At 38.8% G+C, this 24,134-nt stretch overlaps 1 protein-coding gene across 5 annotated transcripts in view; it reads left to right on the forward strand.

Annotated features, from left to right (window-relative positions):
- The window catches only part of AKAP6 (A-kinase anchoring protein 6), a 539,311-nt gene that overhangs the window by 307,660 nt on the left and 207,517 nt on the right, over positions 1-24,134 (forward strand). For 4 of the 5 annotated variants that reach the window (XM_077908985.1, XM_077908988.1, XM_077908986.1 and 1 more), the window contains 2 exons: positions 9,148-9,244; positions 10,386-10,552. In XM_077908985.1, the coding sequence (XP_077765111.1) occupies positions 9,148-9,244; positions 10,386-10,552 (264 nt within the window). The remainder of the gene's footprint in view (positions 1-9,147; positions 9,245-10,385; positions 10,553-24,134) is intronic. The other variant, XM_077908989.1, reaches the window with a different exon arrangement.

Below are 24,134 nucleotides of genomic sequence, written 5' to 3' on the forward strand. Positions count from 1 at the left end.
AACACAAGGAAGATTTTTTTTTGAAAACAAAAATATTAACTCCGATATTAGAAAGGTTTAAAAAGATTCTGCAGGTTAATGTTGCTATTTCAAAATACGAAGGCTGTATGACTAGACAGGATGTTAATGATTTGACATTACAAAATTTATTAAATTTATTTTTAAAGCATTTTGGTTCCCCCTCTCAAATGCATGAAACATGTGGGAGTTGGAATAGATCTGCCCCAGGCTGCCAAACAAATTTTTAATGGAACTGGAGTCCTTCAGGGATTGTCCTAAATCCACATAATATTCTTAAGTCTTGGTGTTTGCACTGGGACCTGTATATTAGCAGATGTACATGTGAATAATATACTTATATCCATCCATCACCTTGGTGACTCCACATCTGTAGGGGCTGCTGCACATCAATTATTCCCCTGCAGGGGGTAGAGCGATATTTGGGCCAGCATTGACCTCTTTTTCAATCAGAGCCTCAGAGCAGTGTATTCTGGAAGTCAAGTGGTCCCTTTAGACAGAACCTGTTTGAGACTCCACTCTGCCTAATGTGGCCACGCTGGGAAGTCAATGTGATTACCTGTGCCAGATGTGGAGGTGGCATCCAGAAAAGCAAATTAAAATTTGGTCACCAAGAGGCACTGTCAACACTTAGGATCTTTCTCCCATGTATCTAATTTTTGTATAAGGTATTAGTGAGTCTATCAGAAAAGAATGTCAACCTTAGTAAAATACATTTACCTTCCACACACACACAAAATGCAACTGTTTATTTGAAAGAAACTGTGATTTGTTTGAAGAGCTAAATTCACCTTCAAATGCTTGGAGATGTATTTTTTTTTTTTAAGATTTTATTTATTTATTCATGAGACACACACATGCAGAGAGAGAGAGAGAGAGAGGCAGAGACATAGGCAGAGGGAGAAACAGGCTCCACGCAGGGAACCCCGATGCAGACTCGATCCTGGAACTCAAGGATCATGCCCTGGGCTGAAGGCAGGCGCCAAACCGCTGAGCCACCCAGGGATCCCTGGAGATGTTTTTATTATCTCAGGTTTCAGGAAGAAGGTCTTCTCAGGAAGAATGAGGATTTTTGTCTTTATATCTTAGTGCTGCCTTCTTTTTTTTAAAGAGGAAAACAAAGTTTTTATAATGCTTATCTTTTTTCTCATGAACTTGGAACTTCTTTCTCAAGAGTACCTAGTGCTTTTAAATTTTTTAAGCTTCTGATAGTATACCTGGAAGTGTGTTGCATATTGTCATAACTGATAAATCAGTGACAAATGTGGCCACTTCATTTGGTTGGGGAGATACACAATTGTGGTGGTGGCTGACCATTTATTTAATTACGTGGTAAGTACCATATGATGAAAGGGTAAAGTTAAATTGATGATTTGGGCTATCTCAGCCAGGGTACAGTTTACATGGCAATTACACTGAGATCATCTAAGTGTAATTGGCAAGTAATTTTGTAAGCAAAGGAACATGACAGCTCATTTACATGGTGTTCACTGAGTAAAATTTGGGGACATTTATCAACCACTTCTAGGCAAAGAGCGACTGTACCAATATCTCCCAAGTGCTATATGCAGTTTGAAAGCTACTTGGAATGCTTTTGGTCTGAATATTTGTTCCCCAACATTTGTTAGGTATGTTCTGTGTGTCAGGCACTGTCCTAGGCACTGTGGACTCAAAAATGAGTGGGAAGGAACTCGTGGATGGGAAGCAAGCACATCATTAGTTATCGAACATTGTAGCAAGTGGCAGTTCAGGCTCTGCAGAGGTACTGGTGATACTGAAGAAAATGTGCAAACTGGGAAGATAGAAGAAAGACAGGGAAAATTTGCTAGACCGATTGACACCTGAGATGAATCTTAAAGAATGAGTAGAGCTTAGCCAGGGAAGGGGAGGACTGTCCATACCTCCTTACCAGGGGTGCCAGCAAGAGCAGGATCTCAGAGGAGCAAGATGGCTGGTGTATGCTAGAAACTTGAAAAACTTGAAGCAGTTCAGGCACATTTCAAGGTAGACATGGGACCTGAGAAGCGAACTTGGTTGGGATTTTAGAGGGCTCTATAGGTCATGCCTCTGGGAAGCTATTAAAAGACCTTAAGAGAAGGAGCACCTTTTTCAGAGTTGTTTTAGAGATAGGCCATTCTGTGTAACCAAATGTTTTAATTGAGTGACTATGATATGCCAGGCGGTGTTCTACTGGTAAAAAGGAATTTCTTCCTCACAGCGATCTCATGAAATAGGCACTAATATTTCTCCCTTTTTACAGTGGAAGAAACTGAGTACCCAGGGGTTCCCACAGTTACACATGGCTGATGGAGGAGCTGAGGTTTGAACCCAGGCTGTCAGCTCCAGAGTCCATGCTGTCACCAGCACCTGCATGATATCATGGCCTCCTTGACACAATCAATTGCAACTGCCTGTTTATAAGATGCACATCCTCCACCCCATTAGACTGTGAGCTCTGTGAGGTCAGGGGCTGTATTTACCTTGTTCACAGCCCCATCCTGCATGCTTAGGATGATGCCTGCACCTTCAGAGACATGCCACAAATAAGGATTAAATGTAGTTTTGAGAGGCCATAACCAAAAGCTGTCAAAGTCAACCTGGCAGGGACAATGATGAGGGCCTGAATCTTGGGCAGTGTTAGTCAATATGGAAGAGTTGAAGATGAAGAAATTAATTGGCAGGGCCTGGTGATTGATTGGACGTGTGGATTTTGTTGGCATATTCTCACAGTGTTTCTGATTTCCAACTCCTCCACTGGAGAGATGACTTGGCAAAAGAATTTGAAGCTCGTGCTGCTTTTCACAGAGCTCTTAAATTCCTGAGAAGAAATGTTGTGGACTCAGGATGAGAAGTCAGAAGAAACTTCCCTGGAGATGTTAAAAATAGAATGAACACATCTGCCCGGGACGGTTGAGAGACAGAGCTGCCCTGGGGTAGATGAATAGTTAGATGGCCTTTGGGATTCTTCCCCCTTTGAAAATTTTCTAGTTTAGAATAAATAAAATGTCTCCCAAGCCACCTATCCTTAACTGCCTGGCTGAAAGATAAAATCAAAGTGTCCAAGGACTGGAAAATGCCTGCATTGTAGTCCAAATGCCTGGATTGTAGGTAAGGAAACAGAAGCCCAGAAGGGTTAGATGATTCGCCCAAGAGCACACACTCGAGGCAAGAGGAAGCCCCAAATCACTGGCCTCTCTGTCCACGCACTCTTTGCCCCAAAACTCAGAAAGCAGCATGTATGTTTTGGTGTGCCTGTGGGCAAGCCTGTGCTGGGTGATGACACTAAAGCGAAGAGGATGTGGTATCTGCACCTAAGAAGTTTGGAGAACCTCAACAGTAGGCGCTACTCATCACTTGAAGTTGCCATAAGGTACCATTTGCCACAGAACACATTCGGAAAATAGAGAAAATGAACTTAAAAGTCATAACGATTTTTCTTTAGTCTCACTTATTTCCAGGCATTGCTTCAGTGCTTTATAATCATTATCTCTAATTCTTACAACCTAGAAGTTAGTATTATTTTCATTATATGTCTTAGAACGGCGAAGCACTGAGAACTGATTCCATGAGACCAGACTCTGTTAACTCTAAGTCCTACTCTGCACAAACGATGTTAACATTTCATTGTGTTTCCCCAAGGTCTTCTGTTCCCATGTGCCGGGAGTGTTCATTTACATAGCTCTACTGCTATCACGGGTGCAATTCTGAATCTTCATTTTTTGGCTTGTAATATGTTCTGTGTATTTTTCATGTGATTTCATAATCTTCACTTGAATGGCTGGATAGCGCCTTGTCAATTTTTCCAGAGGTTCTTAAACAAAGAAATGTTTACTCATAAAAACCCTTCAATTCTTGGCACATATGATATTTGGAAGGTATATTTTATATTTTGAAGACCAGATGATCATCCTCTGTCAATGGCATGGGGAGGGAAGAAGAGGATCTGCCAGGCTCAACACAGGGGATTGGGGCTTTCTTCCTCAGCAAGAGCCCCAGTGGGAGCACAGGATGGTGTTAAGGCATGGCTCAGAGTGGAGCCCTGGTGGAGATGGCCTGAGGCAGGTAGCAGGTGACTTTTTAAGCCTCTGCTTTTCTGATTGAACACACATTCTTCCTCTTGCCCTTGTTTAAAAAAAAAAAAAAAGCAGCAAGTTTTCATTTTCTTAGGGTAGTAAAAAATCTTTTGTGTGAAGAAAAAGTGTCATCAAGTGCCTTATTCATCAGCATATATACCATCTCTTTAAAATGACAGTGGGAGTAAAAGTTCATCAGTTCAATATGTCTTTCACATTGGGAGACTCCTGACTAATAACCTCTGGTATTTATCATCAGAACAGCCAAAGAACTAAATTCTGGCACATGCTGCTCTCACATACTGAGAAAAACTTAAAAAGACAGAAGATTTTCTCCATTTTTTTCTTCTTTCATTCATTTAGAAGAAAAGCATACCTTTTTTTAATTAAAAAAATTGTGAGCATGCAGAAACATCTGGCCTATATTATCATCGCAGCCTCCTCAATGGCCTGCTTGTCTCCAGTCTGCCCTTTTAAAAACTCTGCATAACAGCCAGAGAGATCTTTCTAGAACACAGAACTACACCAGTCACTCTCCAATGTGGCTGACATCTTCTTGCCTCTTTCATGGCCCCTGGAATTAAATAGCATGTATAGCCACGGCTTCCACCTCTCCCACTTGTACCTTGTCCCAGCCACACCAAGCTGCTCAAGGCTTCCCACTTCCTGCTACAATAAACAGCATCTCCAGGCCCACATAAAAATTATTCCTTTTTCTACAAGCTCCCTGCAAGGCTCTGCAGAACCTGGCACCCAGCTTGGGATCCCACAGCACCTATCGGCATTTACCACACTCATGGAATACAGCCCACAGTCTTGGTTTTACTTGGCTAGCATGATACTTTAAAAAAAAAATCTCATTGGGTAAGGCATATTACTATTCAGTTTGCTTAAGGTCCCACCACTCTCTGTTTTTTTTTTAAAGATTTTATTTATTCATAGAGATACACACAGAGAGAGAGAGAGGCAGAGAGAGAAGCAGGCTCCATACAGGAAACCAGACGTGGGACTCGATCCCAGGTCTCCAGGACCATACCCCAGGCTGCAGGTGGCGCTAAACCGCTGCGCCACTGGGGCTGCCCCCACCACTCTATTATACACCAAACCTTCATTCCACATTTATGCTATGCTGGGTCACATAAGGCTACTGGCTTTTTGTTTGTTTGTTTGTTTAATCTCTTTTACCCAAGAGACTATACGATGCTTATGCCAGGATTATGTATCGCTACCTTTTGTATCTATAAGCCTGGCAAAGACTACCCAATAAATATATACTAATTTGTGCCTTAAAGAAACTGAAATTGGTCATGAAAGACTTAATAACTCTTTTTTTGGATTTTCTGATTGTTCACCAGCATCTCAAAACTCATGGACCTCAATGGACGTGCAGACATTAACAGTATTTCATTGGATGATTCAAAGTCTGTGTTCACCATACGAAGCCACTAAGACTGAGTCACTTAGGATCTTTAAGCCTCTGAATGTGATTATGGTCTTTCCTACTATTTCCTGCACCAGGAGATTCCTATCTGTTCTTACGAGTCCTCATGAGTAATCATTCTTCACCTTTGTCGTAGTTTTGTCCATCAAGGCACACATTTCCTAGATTTCATTTTGCATCCACATGACTGCCATACTCTCATCCAAGGGGAATCTTCAGAAATTTGAATAGAAGGGGATTAGATGCAGTATTTTGTTTGTGAAGTCTGGTCATGGTCAAAGTACAATCAGTGTGCTCACCCAAATTTCCATCCTGCCAAGGAGTAATGCACCCAGATCTATCTAAACTGGTGAAGCTAGAGATCGCAGGGATGGAAATACCCATTGGTCAGCCTCTGATGTATTATCTTTTTGATAATCCACTCCTTTGTCTCAGTGAGTGCATTTTCCATTTCCTTAGTTATTATCTTCTAGACATTCAATTACATGCTGCTTCATTTTTTATTTTTTAAAGATTTTATTTATTTATTCATGAGAGATGCACAGAGAGAGAGTCAGAGACACAGACAGAGGTAGAAGCAGGCTCCCCACTGGGAGCCTGATGACTGACTCGATCTCAGGACCCTGGGATCATGATCTGAGCGAAAGGCAGATGCTCAACCACTGAGCCACCAGGTGCCCCCATGCTGCTTTAAGGACATTAAAAAAGATCTTGAGTCTCACAGAACCCAGATTACTCATATTTAAGGAATTTCATGTAGTCAGTGACCTAGGAACACGGTACCCACCTATGACAATGTTGTTGCCATAAATTAAATCTTCAGAGAATGTCCTGAATTTTCAGGGAATGCTGTGGATGTTGTGGAGGGATATAAGGCATTGCTGAGGAGCACAGAATGGATATGTGTCCAAGTGTCAGATAAAGAAAAACAAAGAAAATAAAACTGTTTCACTTAAGCTTCCTTCCCTAGGAATAAGGTAGGAACAGAAGGGGGAGAGCTTATTACAGAATCCTTTAGCAGTCAGAAATTTCATTGACAATTTTGTTAATGTGCCTGTATAGCTGCCTTCTCAGAGGCCCATTGTGAATTCCTTAGGTGATGTTATTAATGGTTAATGGGTGCACCTGAAAATCAAGCAATATTGTGCCATTTGAGTAATAGATATATTAAATGAGTCTTTTCTACTGCATCAAGCTTATCAGCTTATCTTTTTCCTAATAATGAATACCTCATCTTTTCCTCTTTCCTAATCAAATGCTTCCACATCATCTTGAGGCAGAACCAGACCCAGCTGCATCTATTCTATACTCTTGGCTTCAATTATGTCAAATTATCCAACCTACTCACAGGTCCTTAGGTTCTCTTTTGCTCTGAGACATAAGCCTGATGCACCTCTTCAGAAGTTCATGATTACTAACCATTCAGCACAAGTCTGTTGTAAGTAAACAGAGAATCAGAGAGAGTGCTAGGCTAAATTTACAGTTTTAAGGAAATCTATAGAACATGTTTCTTCCTAAACTTTGGCACTCTCCTGTTGATCTCAAGTGTTTTTCTTTTCTTTGTCCCTCTTCCCTGAAACATACATGAACCTTACTCTACATGGCATGGTTTCAGAGTTGAGGATTTCTGCTGCAGTGACAAAAGTACGTGCAGCCATATTTTGGCTATCAAATAATAAATATTTAATTTTTCATAGATATCATATTGTTTGTATTGACCAAGGCATTAGGCTTCTCATACGTTGCCATACTTTATTTTATTCAACTGTATACCTGTAGTTGAAAGAGGACAATACTAGAGTGAACAGCCTGTGGGGAAACTTAATACTGTTTCTTTCTGTTGTATTTGGCTAAAACTCTACTGTTTCTTATGCCTCTAGTCAGATGAAATAGTTCATTTTGGAGTCAAAAATTTTTTTAGTCAAATCTCTTACCTTTATAATTCATGGTCTGATTTGTCTGTTTTTATCACCTTCATTTTCAGTTTCTTTTAATCTGCTTTTTATTCTCAGCTTTAAAAAGACCACCTTTTCTCCACTAAGAAAAAGGGAGCCCAGATTCACAACTGAACATCTAAGATAACTTAGAGGCTATACTTTGTTCTCCTAGTAACACGTTTAATTGCCTTTTGAAGCCATGTTTTAACCCCCCTAAATCCCTGTCACTTTGTCCAGTTTACAGAACAGGCATGATGCATGGTTTCTAAATGAATGAATACCTAATTTCACAATTTATGGTGGTTTAACCCCTTTCATCCAAATTACATTCTAACTGGGTCTGTATCATCTTGAACTTCTGTTAAATGTTCTCAATACTAAGCTTAGTGCTGTGCAAACAGCTATTGCTCAATGAGTGTTCAGTAAGAGCAAAATATGTTGTATTTTTGGAGCCCTATCATCATGGAGAAGCCAATATTTGACACACAGTATTTTAAATTCATGTTCTAATTAGTCAACTCAAGGAATTGATTTTCACCCTGAAGACTAACCACTGATTCAGGAGATTGGTTACCATGATTACTCTCCATTGGACCTCCTTGTGGTTGGAATGCCTTATAACATGCCAGAGATGGAAAATCTTTGGAAAACCACCCTTTCTCCTACCTTTAAAGTATCGTCCCCCTCCTACTCTGAAGAACCTACTCTGAAGAACCACCCATGTTTCTTGAAATATCTAAATGGAAGCCCTCCTCTCAGAGAGTGTTACTGATTCAGTTAGACAGATATCCATTATTTCTACAAATCTATTGAACATCTTGTGTGTGACATGCATTGGAGATAAATGTGCAACTAGTATTTCTTTAAAATTGCTTAAAATGTGGTAGCCAAGTATAGAAATAAAGCAGAATACAGATGATAAGTTCTGTAGTACAAACACACGTAAGGAACAGAGAAGGGAGTAGGTAACTCCATATGAAGCAATAGAGAAGGCTGCCCGAAAGAAATGGCTCTGAGTTGGGATTTAGCCAGCAGTTTTTAGTTTTTGGATGACTGTCGTGAGTGAAAATGCCCCCGATGTGCTTGATGTATTCATTTTTCAGACCAAGTCACACTGTAAGAAATAAGCTTTTAAAAAATCAAAGATTTGGAGAGCATTTGACTCCTCAGCACAGCACTTCATTCCACCTTGGTATTCTCTGGTTTGTGTGATATCTGAGAAACAGCTGAATCCAACCCTTACTATATTAATGGATTTATATATGTGCACATAAGGCTAATATATTTTATGCTGCCAATTTTTTTATGGTTTCATAAATAGTGCTATCACTAACATTTTTAAAAAGTGAAGGAAAGAGCTCATATGTGCTGGTAGAAATTCAGTGTATTTTATAGAACACTGCTATTCCTGATATAGCCTACGGGATGTGACTTTTCATAAAAACCTAATGAATTTCTAGATTTGTCAGCTGTTTCCAAACAGATGCACTCTGCTAATCTAATGGAAACATTTTGAGCCCAGATCCCAAATATCAATAGCTTTTAGTATTGCAAATTAGTTTGTCTATTGGGTAAATTGGGCTGTGTGGTTCTTGATAAAAAGTAGCAAGTAATTTTGTATGGATGTTTTATGTTTAACTGCCTTGCCAGGGTTTGATGCTCATATTTTTCCTTGCAGAGTTTTAAGTTGAATGTAGACAGTCATTGTGCTCTCAAGGAAGCTGTGGAGGAGGAAGGACACCAACTTCTCGAGCTTATTGCATCTCACAAAGCAGGTAAATCCTCCTGAAATATTGCAAGCCTTTATGTCTCCAGACTATTAAGAATGAAGAAGCATTGCTGTAAATTACTGCATATATTCACTTCCTTATGTATTATTAATATTTACATTATCAGATTGACCTTCAAGATTTATAAATGTTTCATATACTGCATACAATGCTGTGATACTTATAAGATGAAATACTGCCTCCAAATGGTCTGTTCATTTTATTTTGGGCTTGCTGTTCGCCCGAGTTTCAATTGAAATCACATTCCTGAAAACTTCACATTGACATGCTTTTTGATGTAGGTGCTCTGGAAATAACGTTAAGATAATGAATGAGAATTGTGCAAATAGTTATAATGCATATGCATTAGGGTACTTATAGATATCATTACAGATATAAGGCAGGCAGTCCAGATATATCCGATTATTTCCCTGCCAATTCGCACACATGAACATTTTGCATGTTTTCTGCTGGTCATTGCATTAGCAGAGTTTTGGCCTTAAACCAACTCTTACCCGGTATTAATGTATTTATGAAGAACAGATTATAAATAAAAAATAGTTTTGTCATTTGGTTATACTTATCCTGGTAGTAAAAGGCAATAAGACAGGATGAATTATAATTTGACTCTTGCTTTGAGCTTACTACAGCTAAATAAGGAAAGAGCAACATTAATCGGACATGCTAATGCTAAAGACTGCTGTCTTATTCTGGCCCATTTACTATATTGCTCATTGCATTAACTTTGCCTATTTCTGTACATCTTTCTGATCATTATAAGGTCTCCACACAGATACACAAAAGGGCCTTTTACTTGGAATGTGAAGCTTTCATGTTAGTCATTTTTGCACATTGTGATTTTTGTTCGACATGCATTTTTTTTTAGCCAGTATACTAAAGCTAAGTCGATTCCCAACCATGCATCTATGTTATGTGGTTATCCCATTTTTGGTCCTTATGCCTTGTGTGAAGGCAAAAATCCCTGGCCCCTCTCCTCAGGGACAAAGGCTTATATGGCAGGTGATGGTAATCGTCGTTTAAAATTATGTTTACTATTTGGGATATTCATCTAATTTATTGGATAAAAGACAATACTGGGTAAAAATGCAGTCCAGTCTGTAACTTGTATTTTCCCCTCATTTTGGAGAAGGGCTGAAGGATATGCTGCGGATGATTGCAAGCCAGTGGAAGGAGCTGCAGAGGCAAATCAAACGACAACACAGCTGGATTCTCAGGGCTCTGGATACCATCAAAGCTGAGATTCTGGCTACTGATGTGTCTGTGGAGGGCGAGGAAGGGACTGGAAGCCCCAAGGTAAGTGGCTTGAAGTTTGCCTGATTTCCTCTCATTTCTGCCTTCTTTTGAACTAGGCACCACTGAAGTTTTCTTTCTACCCCTAAGGCTTTTTGTTTCTACTGGGTAAACTTTATATATCTATTTCTATCTCTCTCTCTTTCTATATATATACATATGTGTGTGTGTCTATCTACATATCTATATGTCTATATATATCTATACATCTATATCTATGTCTCTCTCTCTCTCTAGAGAGACATAGAAAGATAAAATGAAATGGCTTAGTTTAAAACAATAATAATAATAATAACAAAAAGGCTACAACTTTCAAGTTTTCCAGGAAGAGGTCTTTTTGTCAAAAGTGCAGAGTAGGAGGGGGATGATACTTTAAAGGTAGGAGAAAGGGGGACATAAAACATTTAGTAAACAAAACATAAAGCATCTTTAACATGAATAATCAGAATGGTTTTAAATTGTTTTTTTGCAACTATAAATCACTATAATCAGTGCAATCACTCAGCTCTGACATCCATTAGCCGCTTGGTTACAGCAAATTAACAAAGAAGAGAGAAAGTGATTCATTATCTCATTCCTGTTAATGACTATCAGATGCATTGCCTAATTAGGGGATGGTCATTGTAGTGGGAAGAAGGTCATATGCTTTGCTACAAATCTTTTTGCTCTGAGTGTAAGTTCTCCATAATGGTGCATGCACCGAATACAACAAGTACTTTAAAAATGCGTATTGACATGTTTTGGTTATCTATTTTAGATTTACAAAATAACCCATAAAGCATAAGCAATTAAACTTTAAGTGTATTTTTTAATACAGTGCACTGCTGTTCTAAAGGTATCTTTGACCTCATGATGTGGAAAATAATTTTATTAATTCGGTATTTTCTCGTGGTCTCTCTTTCTTTTGTATTTATTCTCTTCTGAAAGTAAATGCAGAAAACCAGTCTCATAATAGACTCAGCCTTGAAACACATTGCTGTGTGGGGGAAAACAGATTTAAGAGTTCATGGTTTCTATTCCAGGCATGGACAAAGTAATTAAATCATCATCAAGTCACATTTATTCAGCATCCATGTGGATTGGCATTGTGCTAAATGTATACAGAGCAAGTTAAACCCTTTACCTTCGTAGACTTACATTCTTAAGTGCAGGCAGAGGAGAAACCCCACCTGCCCAGCAATGGTGAGACCATGCAGCCAGTGAAGAGCTCAGAAGATTTATGACTTTGGTACCTCAAATAACAACCTTTAACTTATTTGTTGGAAACATAGAATGGAATGATGAGCTCTGTTCCACTTAAAGAAAGCTCCTTGGAGGAGGTCACATTTCAGGAAATACTCGAAGGAAGGAAGAGCAGTGGCTTGGCACAGGAGTGCACATTTTAGGAAGTGACGTGACGAAAGGATCAAAGCTGGAACTAATAATATGGAAGGGAGAATGTATTCATCAGATTTCTCAGGGCAGAAGTAGGCCCTTTCAAGGAACAGACTGCAGGGACAAGTTGAAGGGACTAATGCTTTGGCTGGGGTGGAGGTGGGGTGATGATGAGAAAAAACACAGCTCTAAAGTCTGTTGTGTCCTATTTATTTATACTGATTATTTACTTTTAAAAAGCTATCTGCATACCAGATGTGGTTCTATGGCACCTCTGTGGATTCTTTCATTTAATTCTCACAACAAATTTATAGGTTAGTCCCATATGATCCCCAGTGGAGAGAATGGAGGCACAGAGAAATTAAGTAACTTGCCTAAGGTCACACAGGTATAAGTAGTAGAACTCAGATTTGAATTTGATTGGCCCCAGAGCCTATGTAGGTTGCCACATAGAGTACTGCCTCTCAACTGGCACTGCTTAGGGCCAGGTATGGTGGTGATGAACATTTAGTTTCAGTGCCTGTGTCACACATGGATCTTGTGGTGAAATGGGGAGACAGGCTTAATCTAATAATCATGCCTCTATAGATGGTGATGTGCTATGAAAGAAAAGAGAGCAGCTAGAGGTTGGGCTGGGAGAAGTGATTTAGATCAGGGGCATCAAGGAGGGCTTCTTGGAGGGGGCAAAATTCTATGACTAGGCCCATGTAGTTGGAGAGAGAGACAGAAGGGTTTGAGGGAACCATAGGCCATTGGGTGGCCTCTGATAGCACAGGGGAGGGTTTTGTAGTAAGGAGGGAAATGACATCCTTGATTTGCAGCATAAAAAGCTGTTCCTGGCTGTAGTATGGAACATGGGTGGGTGGGTTGGGTAAATGGGAGTTAGGGTGGCGAGGTACCAAAGAGGAACTGCAGAGATGGCTCAATCACCTAAATTAATAAAAGACTGGGCTAAAAATGGATAGTAGCTCTCTTCACCAGACCCAATGTGAATTTGACTTTGAAACCAGCTCATTTTGTAGGGGAGTATATTGAGTGGGAATAAAGAAGATAACCCAACAAAGAGAAAGTATTATCAAAGGACAGGCAGTGTCAGCATTTCTCAAAAAGAGGAGCACTTGTCCAGGCCCAACCTTGAGAGATCAGAACCTCCTGGCTGGGGCCCCATAATCTGCATTCCACAAGCTCCCAGAGAACCACATTGTCCTGTAGGCTCCAATAAGGCCCTTTTCCTGCAAGGGCTACAGGATTCTCATATGACCAGGATCCTCAGACAAGGTGGAAGAAAATCTATCGCTTTGTTGCTTATAATAACAAACAACTGATATCAATCAAAATGTTTAAAACAGGGACCAATTAATTAAATCATGTTACATCTTATCCTAATGCAAGGTTATAGAGTCATTTAAAATAATGTTTTAGAAGAGAATTTTGAAACTTTGGGTAAGTCCTATAATATACAATTGTGGGTTTTTTTTTTAAGATTTTATTTATTTATTCATGAGAGACACACAGAGAGAAAGAGGCAGAGATACAGGCAGAGGGAGAAGCAGGCTCCATGCAGGGAGCCCGATGTGGGACCCGATCCCAGGATTCCAGGATCATGCCCTGAGCCGAAGGCAGACACTTAACCACGCTACCCAGGCGTCCCTGCGATTGTGTTCTTTAAAATACTTAAATAATGTAAATAGTTGTGCATTTTTAAATATCTTTCTAAATCTCTACAATGAGTAAAAATTATTTTAATCAGAAAAATAAAGAAGGTATACAAAATACAAGAATTAAGAAGTGATTTAAATGGTAAAATAGGTGGTGATTATCTGTGAGGACTTGAGATATAAATTTAAAGGTCAGGAGGAAGAATAAATATATCTGGTTCTCCATGATTTGAGTGCCTCACTTCTAAAGAAACAATGACAAAAACTTCTCTGTTTCAATCATCCCCAAAGTAAAAGTGTCTTCCTTGAGTCCCATCAGTTTACAAAAAACAGGCTAAGTGGTTTCCGTTAGTACTATTTCTATTCCAAGCATTCTGTGTCACGCTGTGTGCACAGTGTCGTACATCTACGAGCAGCTCCTGGAGGGACTTGTGTAGGTTTTGGCAGCCGTGGAAGCTGAGGGAGGTGCAGAGTTTGACTCTGACCTAGTAGAGCCAGCAAAACCCCAGGCCTCCTACCTCTCAACTAGTTCTCTCTTGCCCCTTCTGGCCTGAATTTTCTCTGGACAAATGAACTTCTCCGTAGGCAAGAAAGTGAAATCAACTTAAGACAAAGGTAATAGATTTCTAATTTAAGCTTAGGAAACTACAGAAAAATCAGTATGATTATTCTTTTTATCTGTTTAATATCCGTGAACTGCCTCCCTTAGTCTGTGCGGCAAACACAAAGAATATTTGGGAAAGCTCAGACTCAGAGGGACATCAGACTGCCTGGGTTCAACTCCAGGCTCTCCCTAGCTGTGTGTCCTTGGGAAAGCGACATCACTTCTCTGTGTCTTAGGTTCCTCATTTGTAAAATGAAGCAGTGATAATATCCTCTGCAAAAAGGTTGTGATACAGATGAAAGAGTTGACATAACTGAAGCACTGAAAACAGTGCCTGGCATGTGGGAAATCCTAGATAAGGGTCAGTGGACAAGTTTTCATTTCTGATGGTGGAGAGAGTAAACAATTATAATAGAATCTGGGATATACTCTACTAAAGATAGGTATACAGCACTCTGAGTTCACAGAGAAGAAAGTAATGAGCTTATTTGGGAGTATCAAAAGAAAGATTAAGAGGGGAGTTGATGTTTAAAATGAGGGGTGGAAAGGATGTTTGTCAGCATGAAACATGTGCAGAGATCTTGTGGTGTAAAAACGTGTGGTTCGGCTGGAACATGGGATCTTATTGTGGATGAGAATTAGGCTGGCTTGCAGGTCTGCACCAAGGCTCACAATGTGGATGAAAAAATAACCCTTAATGATCAGTGATTTGAGCAGTAATTCTTCATATATCTGTTATTGACACAATCCAAACCAGAGTGAGAACTCTGTACAGACTACATCTACTATGTACTGTTTAAAAAGAAAATTTTCTTGCCGTATTGCATGACATAGAGCAAGCTTAAATAGGTTACTCTAAAGTTGTCTAAGACTAAAAGCTTGGATTTGACTTGTTATCTATCATGTCAGTTCTCTTTCCATGACGTGACCTTGCTTAGGTCACGTACAAATTGTGCCATGAAATGCATCTCCAAGCATAGCAGTTATGATCATCTATTTCATCTTAGACCTAAAAGAGAACTAAAATTAAAACATAATAATAAAAAAAAACTCCAGAATTCATCTCAAGTTTACTTCAGAAGCTACTGGGAACTTGAGAAGCATAATAGAAAATCTAAAGAATATATCTAGGGGGTATTTTTCTTTTTTACCTTGTTTGAGAGACTGCAGAAAAGGACTTGGTCTTAGAAATCTTGTAAAGAAGGAGGATAGGAGGAAATTCAAAGACTCTGGGAAACTTCTCCCCCAGGACTCAACAGCATACCTTATTTGCTGTATTTCATTTTTTAAAAAAGTGTTTTCCCAGGACTGCGAGATCTTTTATACATGGAAATAGAGAACAGAATTCACCAGTTCTAGAAATAGAGCTTCAGCACTCACTTCCAAGAATTGAATATATGCTTGTAATTATGTATTTTATTTTAAGATAGATTGGTTAAAGTTTATCAGCTAAAACTAGGCTTTCAGTACGTTAAATTTTTGAATGGTGTATAGCTGCAAGGATTTCAAAACATTGAACACCCAACACCTAAGAAAGGCTGCATTCCTTTTTTTTTTTTTCCTCTTTTGACCTTTTGAGGCAAAAAACAAAAATCCTGAAAGCAAGAAAGCATTCTTGCTAGTATTTTGCACATTGCCTCCTTTAAGATATTCTTATTTTCTGCTTCTTTGCCTTTCACCTATTCAGCCATCATTATAGTTGTCTTAGAATCGGGCCCAGTGTGTCCCTAATGTGACATCTCAAACTTTGCATCACTGTAATCACACAGCAGTTCCTTTGTACTCTTTAAAGAAACAGATAAGTTTATCAGGGCGCTTTGGTGGCTCAGTCGGTTTAGCATCCAACTTTTGATTTTGGCTCAGATCGAGATCTCAGGGTTGTGAGAGGGGGGCCCCTGCATCAGGCTCTGTGCTCAGCAGGGAGTCTGCTTGAGATTTTCTCCTTCACCGCCTCCCCCCATGCTTGCTCTCTATCTTTTTCTCTGTCAAATAAATAAATCTTTTTTTTTAATAGACAAGTTTCCAGAACAAAAAATATTTGAAGATTTTATTGTAAATTCAGAAAACTTTACAGCTACTAGAAGGGTGACCTAGCCTGGGTTCCATCGAATATCTTCATTTCCTTAGTGAATGGAGACAGAAGGTTGGGTGCTTTGAACTCCAGGGTTGTGCTTATTTATCTGCTTTCTTTGAAGTTCTTAGATTGACATCTTAGATTGTCATCCCTTTGGAAATGGATATCAGACTATGAAGGTCATCCATGTTATTGCTCACCAATAGCACTTAGAGTAAGCTTAAGAACACTTCTTAAATAAGTTTGCTCAGCCCTACAAATGACAGTTTTAGATAGTGGTAAAGAAGGGATGTATGTGTGGCTTCTGACTTGGTTATGTTGCCAACACAACCTGGACTTTGTTCAGATATCTAGGGAGAACAAGTCCAACATTAATACACATTTTTTTGTGTGTTTATCAGACACTGGAGTGTTAACCTAGTATTATGTTAATAAATTATGGTAACTTTCTTTATCTGAAGTGGAGAGAAAGCAGCTGATTTGGAGAGTACCTTTGTATGATATTTTCCCTGTATTTTATAGTGTCTCTTGGGTAATATTGCAGCTGGATATTATCATCGTGGAATGGAATTTGATTTTGATGCTTCCAAAGTATTGCCTTTATATTCTTTCCTTTTCCGGCTCAAAAGCTGATGTAGGTAACATGTTTTTAAATATAAGATCTTTAGAAACAGCATTCAAGTAATGAATTTATATGTTGCTAGTCCCATATACACTGACACATACATGTAGAATTACTTGAGATACTTTGCTGTCTTCCTCATGGAAAAAGGAGCACAGCTATATGTGTCGAAAGGAATCAGATATGATATAATAAGATTAAATTGTGCCTAAAGTGGTAGAGAGAAAGACAATAGGCAAAGGCCTGGCCATTATTTATTGAGTGCTGACAGAGAGCTTTGCCCAGTGCTGGGCCAGACGTGAGGGAAGACATGCACAGTGGTCTTATCATCTCGGTGTAAGCACACAGTGTAACATCTTGTCTAATGTAAATTGGGCTATCTCAGATCTAGAATAATAGATCACCTAAGATTCAGATCATCTTAATTAGGATGTTGGCAGATTGAAATGGAATGTGGTTCTTGATGCAAGCAAATGAGTAGTAAATGCATTACAAATTCCACCTCTTTCACACAGAGTTCTTCCTATAAGCCAGTATCTGATCCAGTTTCTTTTCTGCTGAACTATATAAACATAGTCCTGATATGCAGTACCTAGGGAGAGCCCTTTCTTCTACTGTGGATTCTTCAGTAGTGCTTTTTTTGTTATCAGAAGGGCAACTTTTCTTCAAAAGTGTTTTTGAAAGACAGAAACAAAAGTGAGTTATTTCTTTGAAGATCAGTTGTAGTTACTAAATTTATGATAGAATCCAATAAAAGATAGTTCCTCTAATCTCCTTGAGGCACTTAAATTTGCATATTATCAGATGTATGGGTGGATCCAAGATGAGGAATTTCTTTAAATGATCTGCCACTCTAATGAGGTGACTGAATTTTTTATCAATTTGAGATTGATAAAAATATATTCTAGGTCAAAGGACAGGTAATGGGCATCCCTAGCATGGTCTATATGATATGTGAGCCCACAGCTTATCTTAATTTTTTTATACTTATGTTTCCATTGTCGGTGGTGGCCTTGAAGGTAGAAGAGTTTGGCTCAGCAAAAATCTGGGAATGAAATTCTTTGGTGTCTCTAACCAACACAGAGAAATGTCATTGATGGGAGAAGGTAGTCTATTTTCTTTTTCGTATTTAGCCAAACAGTGCCTAATCTCAGAATCTATAATACCTAGAGTTGCAAAGATGTGTGGTATTGTATACAGAGCTGCATTCAGTGGAAAGCAGCCCTCTTTTATTGGCAGAACTCACATTCTATTGTAACTCAGCGTGATCTATTTTAAAGATAATATATAGTAAATACATTAAGAGGGACTTTTTGGTACATAGTGGAGGTCAACATTTCAAAAACAAAAAGCAAAAACCAAAAATTGCCAACCATAAGTATTTAAGCATAAAACGGAAGGAAAGATACAGAATTGTTTCCCAAAACACTGACATTAATAGGTCAATTCTTTGAAGGTGTGAAACAATTACCTTAGTGTACAATTTACCCTTTTTCCCCCAGAATGTGTTGTTTCTGGCAGGGGAGCAGTCTGAGCTGAGGAGAGCCCTGCTAACGGGATTACTCTGCTTTGGCTCTTGTGTTTATTGAGTCACCTAGGACTTCTTATAAAACAGCAGCTTCCAAATGTACACACACCTGCACTTGACACCCTGAATACTCCAAACGTTTGTTTAACCGTTCTCACACCCAGAGTATCTCTCCCACCCAGTGAGGTCTGAGATATCCACATCCTGCTTTTTTCCTTCTCCTTGGAAGTCAGCTGCAATCTAGCCATTTGTGTGCTGCTGATGTTAAGAGAGATGGAGATCTTTTCTCAGTGTAACCCAGTATTCTTTGCCACCAGGACTCACAGAACATTCTTAGTCTTACCTCCCACTGCGCCTAAATGAGGGTTAATGTTTCTCAGGAAACGTTAACTAGATTGGAGGTCCTGCTGGGCCAGAGCCCAGGGAGCCGTCTCAGTGCAGTTTCGAAGACATTTTGCACTGGGTTGGGGCGGTGCCTTCCTGTCTTTATGCTTGGCCTGTGGAGGCCAACACTTGTTTCGCATTGCCCCCTGCAGGGCAGAGCAAGGCCATGGATCTTGCTGAGTAACGGTAGGGAAAAAAGAAAGCCTAGAGCAGGAGACCAAGACAAAGAAAAAGAGAGGGTAGGAGAAAGAAGGTACAGAGAGAAAGATAAAAGAAGGAAGTAGTGTCCAGTAAATGTAGTTGAAGCTAACTGCCCAAGTCCGTTTCTTGGACATTTATGGTTTTACATCTCTGTCTCTGTCTCTCTCTCTCTTTCTGTCTTTCTCTAGATCTGGAAATCAAAGTCAGAAAAGCTTTCTGCACTTTTGACATCTTAGGCATTATTGTGTAACCATTTTGTGTTTGTGTGTGTGTATATAACACCCTGCTAATGGGTTAGCACTTAGAGTGGGCTCACTATGCTCTGGGTTTGGGACAAGCCTTTTCCCCGGATGGCCTCATTTATTTTTCCCAACAGAACTAGCAGTTGTAACTCCTATAATCATTTTCACTTTACTGATGTAAGAACTTAGGCTCCAAACATATATAAGATACTCGGTCTTATTCAATCTTTTTTAAAACCTTACATGACAGGGTAAAGGCCAAACACCTTATCCTGTCATTTGACTCTACCTGCTTAGTGAAGATTCATGTCACTGTTTCATTTCATCAATCTTCTAGTTAATTCACCATCTTCCAAATGCAGTTTCCTCTTTCTTTTCTTTTTTCCCTTTTGCCCAGGGTTTTTCCAGTTCTCTATATCTATACTGCTCTTATTCATCCTTAAAATCAATAAATATTGAATATGTAACTACACTGTGATGTCATAGCTCTGGGCAGGACACTACCTCTCCTTGCTCCCTGCTCGTTCAGTGGAGACAGATTTGCACATATGTAATTCTAAATCAATGCAGGCTGTATGATAAATCCTATAATAGGGCATGTAACAGACAGGGAATTTGGAGGATGGGACATGATCTCAATCTGATGAGTCTAGGAAGGCTCCCCCCACCCCTAAGAGAAAATGGATTTTGTTGAGCCCCTAATATTCTGATAAATTGTTGGTAGGAAGATATTAAAGGGACAGCATTCCAGGCAGAGGAATGGCCCAAGTATGGAAAAGAGAATGTATGAGGGACAACTAGAGAATGGTGAACAATGAATAGTTTAGCTCTTTCAAGCATAGTGTGTCTAATTTATGAGAAGGAATGAGGACATAGTGGGAAATAAATTCTGTATAATGGAGAACTTTGAATATCAGCTGAAGAGTTTGTATTTTACTAGTATGCCATGAGTGTTTTTAATGATTGGATTTAGCCATAGAAAACAGATGGCAAAAGTAGGATGAGAGAGGAAGGACCGAATTAGGAATCTAGTACAATAACTAAAGGCAGCTGAAGTAAAAGCAGTGGCTATGATAATATAAAGAAAAAATAGAAGTGATATTATAGAAGAAGAAATATCAGAATTTGGCATCTGGAGAATGGGGAAGTGCTGTAGGAAAAGTTAATAGTGACCCAAAGGAACTGAGCATGAGCAGTTAGGAAAATCATGTTAGCATTTACGGACGTTGGGCACATTTTGATAAGGAGCAGTTTTGAAAGCTAAGTATAATGACTTGGTATCCAATTAAGAGTATCTGGGTATATAACTGGGGCACAGATATTTTGTAACCTCTGCAGGTGATTCCAAAGTACATAACAGTTTGAAAACAGTAATTTAGAAATAGTTTTGAAGCCTGAAAATCATCTATGTGGTATTGTGCAATATTCAGTCAAAAATACAAGTCCGAAGCTTGGAGAGGGGGTCAATGCTAAGGATACAACTTTGGCAGTCAAAATAGAAATAATAGCTTTGGAAGTTGATAGTGACAAGAAAGGACTATTGTATGAGAATAAAGGAGAAATATGATAGAACCTTGAAGAATGTCTGGAGTAACTGAGAACAAGGATGCCATATTAAAACTGGGGATTGAGTGGAAATCTATGTGCTCAAAGTGAAACTCCCAGAATGCCGGCAGCCAGGGGAGAGTCAGGATGTAGGTCAAAGGAACTTTTCGTAGAATAAGGGTGACACTGGCATGTCTATAGGCCAAAGAAAGAATGAATTAAAAGGGGACAGTTGAAGAAGATAGTTTAAGACAGGAAAGAAGGTGAATTGGCACAATGATTCAGATGAGGGAGAAGAAGTGAGTCCAGTGGAGCTGTGAGTTTCAGGAAGGGAGGATGTTATCCTCTGAGATAAGAGAGAAAGAGGAATGTTGGGTGGTAAATAAGAGTATTGAGGGAAGGAGGCCAAAGGATTTAGGCAAATTCAGTGTGATTAGACAATGAGACAATTATTTGACCAGAGGGAGGGTTTAGGATGAGGGGCAACTGGAGAACAAGACTGGGATTTAAATCCTACCCTCTCAATAGAGATTTCCTATAATTTTCTAGTCCTAAGTGATTACTACCCCTCTAAACTGTATTGCATTTACTATCTGTACCACATGTTTGGTGATTAATCACATGCAGCCTTGTGACACCATTTCCATTGTTGTCTTGAACTTCCATTTATATCTTTTATAGTTAACTTTTAAAGTGATTATACTCCATGACTACAAACCCCTCGGGGCAGTGTTTATATCCTAAACCTCTTTGTTCTACACACTTTAAACATTATTTGAGCTAAAAAGATACTTTATTCTTAATTGGTTGATGTAGAATATTCTTATTAAAGCCAAGGACAGAATTACACTTTATTTTCTCATCTTTCATGATACTTTATCTTAGCTGTATAAATAATGACACAATTCTATCTTATCACCTTTACATTTTTTCCCTACAATTCTCTCCCATTTCCTTTGCCTCTTGCTTTTTATTATGAATAAAAAATCTTTAGAAGAGCCATCTCACCATAAAATAGCTAGTAATTTATGCAATAAAAAAGAAATAATATATGATTTTATTATTATTTGTGTACTTTCTTGATTCAGGCCTAGTTTGTTGTCTTAATAGGTTTTTTTTTTTTTAAAATCTACTTAAACAGACTTGCTGAAAGAATATACTCTGAGTTGCTTCTTTGAAAAGGATTAAAAATGTCTAATGTAACTTACCAGCTGACCAGCACACTGGTTGATGAAATTTGTAGTCTTTGCTCTAAAGCTCTCTAACAAGATTAGGTGAGATTGAACCTGAGAAGGTAAAGGTCTCCAAATTGACATAAACTGAAAGGGCAGAACTGGATCATGCCACTATTTGAATCGCTAACAAAGTCTAATCTCTGACATATTATATTTGGTGCACTATAATCTGTGTACATACACATGCTTCTAGTAAATGATGAATGAGGTTTAGCTAACATAATATAGTTTATACTCTTCTGGACCTTTGTAGGAAATACAGGGTTGAGGAGCCCTGCATTGTAAAATGACCTGGATCACTTCTCTGGAACAGTCTCCATAAAACACAGACTCATGCATTTTTCCAAACCAGCTTGGTCAGATTTATTTTCCTGCTGTCATTCATTTGATGCCTCTTCTGGCTTTCATTAGATAGATGGGGGAAATACTGAATTTCACTAGATAGTTCCATCTGGCTAAAACCAGTTAAGTAATTTCTGATGGGAATTGTTGGTCTAGTTGTGAGACTAGAAAGAAATTAATATATATGAACGTCAGTACTTATTTGAACCTTCTAAAGTTCATCCATAATTTGAGGGCTATGCATTTTGAATTATGAGGAATTTTGAAAAACTCCCCTTTGTCTCAGCCCTTTTCTCTTTTTCAGAACCTCATGCCCAAAGCTTTTCTTTCTTTCTTAGCTGAAAGTAAATGAATAACCACATGTTGTAAACTCATGATTCCAATGCTAAGGAGGCTCAATTGTATCTGTAATATTGACTATCGTAGGATGCCAACCACTTAATGTGTTGGGAATTTTCCCATTATTCAAGACTTTGGAGATTCCAGAACTTGACCTGCTGTATACTTAACAAGTGTCTTAAACTCACTTCCCCTACTTACGCTATTGTTTCCTCACTTTACAAACTCTTTGAAGAGAGAGGTATATATTTATTTATAAAATGGCAACTTTCTGGGCCTACTACAACTTATCATTAATGAAGTTCTTTTTTTTTTTTTTTTTTAAAGATTTTATTTATTTATTCATGAGAGACGCAGAGAGAGTGAGGCAGAGACATAGGCAGAGGGAGGAGAAGCAGGCTCCATGCAGGGAGCCTGATGTGGGACTCAATCCTGGCACTCTGGGATCACGCCCTGAGCCAAATGCAAACGCTCAACCACTGAGCCACCCAGGTGTCCCAATTAATGCAGTTCTTATGCATGATGCTTTTTTTCTCTCAAGTAAATTAAAGTAGTATGAGTCAATGGAAAAAAAATGTATTTTTTCAAAATTATTATTAAATAGTGTTACTATTAATTTTTGTTGTGTTTTAGAGTGAAATGAAATCATCTCATTTCCTGATAGGTGAGAAATTTGTAACTAACTTCGGTAACTATTACCGTTAATCAGTACTTGCAAGTTTTCCCCAATCCTCTTTTTTTTTTTTTTTTTTTGGTTGAAGGCTAAGAATTATTAACGGTGTAGTATAGGACAGAGAGAACAGCAATGTGAATAAAAACATCATGGCATAAAGGTGAATTTGATGCTCCGAATGGTTTCCTTCCTTTGTAATTACTTTTGTATTTTCTCCAATTGTATCATAGTTTTCACTTGTATTTCTGCTCCAGACCTTTGACAAATAGCATCTTCTGTTGTTATCTGCAGATTCTTTTAGTGTCAGTTGTATACAAAAAGCTTAATGACTATTCTCTTTTGGCTAATATGCAAAAGAGGAATCAGGTAACAGAGTTTGAAGATAGGATCTCTTTGGAAATCCTGCATCTTAAGCAGATGTTGTGTCATAGTAGATTCTTTCAATGAATGCCTTAAAATAGAAACTCTTGTTGTGCATACTTTTCCTAGGCAATCAATAGTTCTCTTTCTTCCCATAAGTGATAAAAATTGGATATTGGGAAGTATAGGCACACTTTGCCTCCTAGGAGGGAAATGGGTTGGGGATAATTCACTATTGACATAATCATCAACAGCAGCATCAAGCAATGCTTATTAGGCTTCATTTGCAGGCATGGGGACTGCCTACCCAATAGCCATTACCCCACTAATTCTGTACTGTGTGGTTCTGGGAGGTGGACTGTATTCCCCAGCCCAGGCAGTGACTCATGGTCCCTCAGACAACC

This window comes from Canis aureus, chromosome 9 (genome assembly GCF_053574225.1).
Source record: "Canis aureus isolate CA01 chromosome 9, VMU_Caureus_v.1.0, whole genome shotgun sequence".
Classification (NCBI taxonomy): Eukaryota; Metazoa; Chordata; class Mammalia; order Carnivora; family Canidae; genus Canis; species Canis aureus.